Raw genomic sequence first — 6978 nt, 5'->3', positions numbered from 1 at the left:
TTAAATTGACAATTTTACCCTATCGTGTCTCACGAACTTCAGAAGAGAAAATTATAGTTGCAAGTGTTAAAGCTGTGTAACAGCGGTGACCTATTTCACCCTTAGCAGGGTTCCTGAGAAGTGGGGCGATACAAATTACAGCAGAGGCTCCTTGGTGGCAGAATATTTGATGGCCATTAGCCCATGGCACGCCCCATGCTGGGGACACACAAGGTTGTGGTCTGATCTCGCTTGGAGACACAGGCTTTCCTAAGATATGACAACACCATAACTCGGAGAACTGCTCAGTGCCTTTTCTCCAGTGACGTGCCCTCTCAAAACATGACCTAATCATACACATTCATGAGATCAGGGTGGAGGTGAAGTGACCTAGAAGATTGAGCAGCTATGTGCTGTGACCCATGCACTTTTCTCAGCGAATTAGGTCTAAATTTCCAAATGGCCATGACCAGCCCCCTCTGGGTACCCTGCCAAACTCAGAAGTCTTATATTCTCCAAATTATGCACCAGATAGGGGCCATTCAAGGTCACAAGTCTATAATAGAATGAACTAACAAGAACCCATTTACTGTGTCTGCTTCCAGTTTGAAGAGAAATTTCTAAAATCTGCAGAAGATTTGGACAAGTTAAGAAATGGTAAGATCAATCTCTAAGTGCCTCTGATGAGTGTATCTAGTAGGAAGTACAGAGGGAGGCTTGAGCAGCCAGTAATGCCTATGTGTGTGAGGGGTGGTATTTGGACATGGTGCAGAGGGAGAAAGTGGTTAAGATGGAAGGGATGTGGCTCCTTGATCAAGTCTGGCAACTCTCTCCAGGCTAAAAGGACCAGACCTCTCAGAGTATTTGTTAGAGGAATGATCTCCTGCACCCTGAGAAAGCCCTTTTTTGTTTTCATACTTGGGGAACCGTGAATGAGCTGTGGTCATCAGCACAGGATCCCATACAGCCCGCCCCATCCAAGCACATGCAAGAACATGCATTAGACGAAAGGAAGAGAAATAGATGTGGCCAATGTCTTGAGTTTTTTCTCTCATGGGGGGGGCATGACAAGGTAACACTGCAGCACTATTGCAGACTTTGAAGACCAGAGAAAGGGACCGTTACATAAAAAGCTCTCAGAACCTGCCTTAAATGTCACAAACACCATGAGACTTACTCTGGGAACTTCCTGTTTTAAATGACATCTTGTTGCCAGTCCTATTGTAAGTTGTCCCAACCTCTTCCTAAAATATCCATGAAGGTAAATCAACACAAAAAATACAAGAGTCCCACTATGTATCTGGAGGGGCAATAAAAATACACATGAAACAAATGGGTAAAAAGTAAAAGGAAGCTTCTTAAGAAAAAGAAGAACTACACAAAGCTTTTTTAAAATGTTTGGGCTGGGTGCAGTGGCTCACACCTGTAATCCCCCATTTTGGGAGGCTGAGGCAGGTGGATCATTTCAGTTCAGGAATTTGAGACCAGTATGGACAACATGGTGAGACCCCATCTCTTCTGAAAATACAAAAATTAGCCATGTGCAGTGGTGCATGCCTGTAATCCCAGCTATCAGGAGGCTGAGGTAGGAAAATCACTTGAACCTGGGAGGCAGAGGTTACAGTGAGCCAAGATCATGCCACTCCACTCCAGCCTGGGTGACAGAATGATACTCTGCCAAAAAATAAACATAAAAATAAAAATAAAAATAAGTTGTTTCAAGTGAAATCTTACAGGCAATAATTTCTTCTTCATTTTACAAATTTAGTCATTTCCACAGCCGTTATTTTTCATCCGGAAAGGGTGGGTTTCATAGACATTTCACTTTCCTTTTTTTTCTTCCTTCTAAAGATGGATATTTGATGTTCCAGCAAGTGCCAATGGTTGAGATTGATGGGATGAAGCTGGTGCAGACCAGAGCCATTCTCAACTACATTGCCAGCAAATACAACCTCTACGGGAAAGACATAAAGGAGAGAGCCCTGTACGGTATATTTTCTGTTCTTCCATCCACAGAGAACACAGAGTGATTTAGGTCCTTCCTTGAGTGGGTGGGACCATGGCAGGGCATCAAGACCAACAGCAGGCTGGGCCTTGGATGTGTACACTGAGGTCCAGTATTGCAGAGTCCCATGGAGATGAGGGAACAGTGAACATGGGGAGGGTTCAGGCAAGTGTGATTGTAAAAGACAATGCAGCCTATGGATCCAGCACCCTGACAGAGGTTTCCAAACACTGATGAACCGTGAACTCAGGAGGATGGGGAAGCATGATTCCAGGTGCTCAGGCCTTCAGAGGCTGGACTCTGGCCAATAGCTTTGGACAGGCATAGAATATTTGAGAGTCTGTAGATGAAGGACTGGGGAGGGAAAGCTGCAAAGAAGCCAAATCTTAGGTCCCAGTAATTCCAAGAATGATGACCAGGAACCTAAATTACCAACCAATTATAGCAACTGGAATACTTAAGCAGGGCTAGTAGAGGCTGGCACCAAGGATGCTGGGGTTACCTTGACACATGGATAGAAGGAAAAAACAGCCAGACTGATTCAATACCAGCAAAGCCAAGGGGTCTCCTTACTGCTGTGATCAGACTGCATGATTCCAAATAAATCCTGAATGAAACTGCTGGCAGATCCTCAAAAACTCCAATGACCCTCTAACAGGTATACCCCCAAACAATCAAAAATACATCCACACTGTATCTTTCACATAAATGAATAATGCAAACAACAATGTTCATAGTATTCAAAAAGTGAAAATAATCCAAATATCAACAATCAATAAATGGAGGAGAAAAATGCGCCTTAGCCATGCAATGGAAAGATATTTGGTCATGAAAAGGAATGAAGTACCAATGCATGCTACGAGATGATTAAACCATAAGACATGTTACATAAAAGAAACAAGACACAGAAGGCCACATATTATAGGATTCTTTTCATACGAAATGTCCAGATACTCAAATCCAAAGAGGTAGAAAGTAGATTAGTGGTTGCCTGGGGCTAAAGGAGTGGGACTTGGGGAAAAATGAAGAATACTGCTAATGGTACAGATGTCCTTATCAGTGTGATAAAAATACTTCTGGAATTAGACTGTGATTATTTTTTCAGAATTCTGTGAATGCACTAGAAGCCACTCAATAGTATAATATAACATGTGACAATTATAGTATGTGAATATGCATGAATAAAGCTCTTGTTTTAAAAAGTATAGAGAATTTCACCAAGGAAAGGGATTCTTAGGTGGGGTCTCAGGAAAGGCACACATGGCTAAAGTTGGGCAACAGCACATGGAGAGGGCTGTGGAAACATGTTTCATGAGTGTAGTTGGAAGAACTGCAAATATGGGACATAGAATTAGCCCTGGGAGGTGTAAAATGATGAGAGAGGACGAGGAAATAAGGATGAGAAGGCTGTACCAGGGACTCTCTTAGGATTACTTAGGAAGCAGATCTTTGACCATTTGCCACACACTAAGTCTGTGCACAGAACAAACTACAATTCAGATGACCAATCCTAGCACAGCACCAGTGGGTACTGGCAGTGATTCCACCAATTTCTCTCATGACTGTGACCACCAATGTTTTTTTTTGTCCTGTATTAGGTCATGTGTGTAACAAAATTTAGAGATCTGTCTACCTCGATAGGTTGTTTTAATAAATAAATGTTAATATACCTGTAAAATCAGAGCATAATGACTAGACTATAAAAGGCACTCACTGGAGGTGAATTATTTTGCCATCACCTGTTACTCTAATCTCTTAGGTTTTTATAAACCTATAAAATCTAAGGAAAGGTATTTGACCATTTGGTTGTTTTTGTCTTTCAGGATTGATATGTATACAGAAGGTATAGCAGATTTGGGTGAAATGATCCTTCTTCTGCCCTTTTGTCAACCTGAGGATACAGATGCCAACACTGCTTTGATCAAAGAGAAGACAAAAAATCGCTATTTCCCTGCCTTTGAAAAAGTAAGTGAAACTGTTCAGTGTTTGGGGAACTGAGTTTAGAGGCCAGTAGAAAAATAGTGGCGGGGCATTCCTGGGACACTGACCTTCACTTTCAGTGAGACTTCCTGAACACCAATGCAGCGCTCTGACTCTCAAGGCATTTTATGAAAATAGGCTCGGAGAAACAATTGTATCACTTATACCCAAGCTATAATTTTCCAGTAAAATTTTAATTTACTGAACCCCAACATGGAATTATCTGCTCAACAAAATTTCGTGTTCATAAGTAGAACGTGGACTGTGGAAGGCTCTTGACCACACTAGAGGTTGCTGTTGAGTCTATGGAACCCCATGGACTTTGATTGAAGATGAACATGATGAAAGTGATCCATCAGAAAACATTCTGGTACCATGTGCAGGAAAACAGGAGACCGATTGCCCAACCAGAGAATATTGTAGTGTTTCAGAGATGTGTATTTTTAAAAAGGAGAGTGATCGTGGGATGCAGAGGAAGATTTTGCAAAATGCATTTTATAGTAAGTTGTAGACATCAGTGCAGTTCACCTGTAAACGCTTCAGCTTGCAGATTATAACATAGTGCCAGTCAGGAGTGAGAGTCAACGCTGTAAGAAAGATGATGAATTCAGGTTCACCCAGATTTACTACAGATCCCAGGGAGATAGAGCAGGGAATGAGGAGAGCAGACAAGGAGAAATGAGGACTCTGAAATAGCCTCCTTCTGGGGGAAGAGTGTTGTCATGAAGGTGGAGTCGCTGTCCAAGGGAGGTTGGAGAGGGAGAGAGCAGAACGTAGAGCCACGTCCTGAATGTGAGGGCTCCACATTGTAGGGCCTGGGGCAGACATAACATGTGGCGGCGGGTGCTATGCCCCTGGCCTATGTGGAAGAAGCAAGCTGGGTGGGTGGTGTAGATGCCACAACGATGCGGAATAAGAAGAGAAAATGGGAGCCTGAGCTCCAACTGAGGAGTGAGTAGAGTTACACTTCTTACTCTCTCATTCATTCAGATGATGTGGAGAAAGCTCTGGATCTCTGCACCCATGCAGTAAGGCAACAGAGGTGGGGAAAGTCAGGGTGGAGAGGCTCTGAAAGAAGCAGGAGTCCCAGCCTGGGTGGGCATGTGTTCCTGATCTGATTCCCCCAATTCTCCAGGTCTTAAAGAGCCATGGACAAGACTACCTTGTTGGCAACAAGCTGAGCCGGGCTGACATTCACCTGGTGGAACTTCTCTACTACGTGGAAGAGCTTGACTCCAGCCTTATCTCCAGCTTCCCTCTGCTGAAGGTGACCCATTTCGCAGCCCAGAGAGGCAGCCCCACATCTCCCATCTTGGGGTCTTGTATCTGAGTCCTGGGACTGTCCAAGTTTTGATGCCAGCCTTCTCCAGGCCTTCAGTGCACCAGGGTCTCCAAAATCAGCTTCCAGGCTCCAATGTTGAGGAATGAAAACACTTTTGTTATGGAAAGGAAATTTGTGGTGCATGCTACCCCACAGAGAGTATTTTCCCTTTTATCATGTGAAGGACCCAGGACCCAGCACCTCTCCCCATCCTTCTATTTCAACGTGGTTTCTGTTCCTGAATTCTCTGTGACATCCTTTATCCCATATGTGCCCTTGTCTTCCCGCATTAAGTCAGTCTGAGCAGGGCCCTTTCCATCTGGTTTTCTCCCTGGGCTCCAGCTCCTGCTGTCAGACATTGTGTTCCTCTCTGCACAGCTCTCCAGCACTCTGCCCCCCACACTGTATCGCTCACTGAGAAAAGGTGGTCCCATGGTTTGTCTTTAATATTTTCTATAACTATTCTCTTTCCCAACTAATTTATCCATATTTTTACTTCTGCTTAGAGACTGATCTGTGTTGATATCCCACAGGCACATTATTTTTTCTTGTCTTATATGAGAGTCACTAATCTACAGGATTAATATGTAAGGAGCAAGATAGGGATGACTGAACTGATTAAAACTTAAAGACATCTTTGGGAAAAATAAAGTGAGCTACATGTTCTTGTTCTTATCTTCATATTAGGGGACATATCTTGCTCTTATCTTCATATCTTCTTATCAGGGGACTCGCTTGGTCTTTGGCAGGAGGGGCTCAGATTCCCTGGGTCATGTTAATGGTGGTGGCAGGCCTTGGCTTCACTCTGAGGCTGTGCTTTATGAATTACAGGCCCTGAAAACCAGAATCAGCAACCTGCCCACGGTGAAGAAGTTTCTACAGCCTGGCAGCCCAAGGCAGCCTCCCATGAATGCAAAATCTTTAGAAGAATCAAGGAGGATTTTCAGGTTTTAGTAAAGCAACCATGGAGTCCAAGAACATACAAAACCAATATTCTAAAGTTTTGCAACAATAAAGTGCTTTACCTAAGTGTTGACTGTGCCTGTTGTGAAGCTAATGAACTCGTTGCAATTATATGTTAATTAAATAATACAACTCCTATTCGCTGACTTAGTTAAAATTGATTTCTTTTCATTAGGATCTGATGTGAATTCAGATTTCCAATCTCCTCATAGCCAACCGTTTTCTTGGAATTAAAAATTCAGTTAAAAAGGAAACTATAAATTATGTGGTTTGTTTGACTTTTCCAAGAATTGTCCTGTAGCAAACAATTTCTCATACAATCTATTAAAATGTCAATGTAGAAATGCACTTCTGACATTTTCGGGTGTGCACAGGAGAAGAGTTACCATACTGGGTAATGGCATAAAGCCATTTTCTTCTTTTCCTGGACAGTCATTTTATTTCTAATGAAAGCATTCTTTCTTATGCATTTGCAAAATAACGATTCTGTCTGCCGTGGATTCCTCAGTTCTCTAGCAGGTGAGGAAATATTGAAGAGCAAACAGACCCACCCTCTGCTCTCAGGCCACCCTGTTGTCCCTTACAGTGTATGTGCTCCTGGCTCATCCTCACTCTGCTCCTTAAGGCTCCATGGGGCCCCAGGCCTTCCCTCAGTTCCCTCAGTGCCACTCAGGCCTGGGCTGCCAAGATACAGATGGTATATGTGAATTACATACAAATAACTATATGC

At 43.1% G+C, this 6978-nt stretch overlaps 1 protein-coding gene across 1 annotated transcript; it reads left to right on the top strand.

The window, feature by feature from the left end:
- The first annotated feature begins 582 nt into the window (after window positions 1–582).
- On the top strand, window positions 583–6726 carry LOC112622509 (glutathione S-transferase A2-like). The gene is made up of 4 exons (XM_025382306.1): window positions 583–636; window positions 3808–3949; window positions 5100–5231; window positions 6117–6726. The coding sequence occupies exons 2-4, from the start codon at window positions 3815–3817 to the stop codon at window positions 6237–6239; spliced, it is 390 nt and encodes a 129-aa protein (XP_025238091.1). The 5' UTR covers window positions 583–636; window positions 3808–3814; the 3' UTR covers window positions 6240–6726.
- Window positions 6727–6978: the final 252 nt, after the last annotated feature.

This window comes from Theropithecus gelada, chromosome 4 (assembly GCF_003255815.1).
Source record: "Theropithecus gelada isolate Dixy chromosome 4, Tgel_1.0, whole genome shotgun sequence".
Classification (NCBI taxonomy): Eukaryota; Metazoa; Chordata; class Mammalia; order Primates; family Cercopithecidae; genus Theropithecus; species Theropithecus gelada.
The sequence above is the reverse complement of the archived record's forward strand: the minus strand, read 5'-3'. Positions and strand labels throughout refer to the sequence as shown.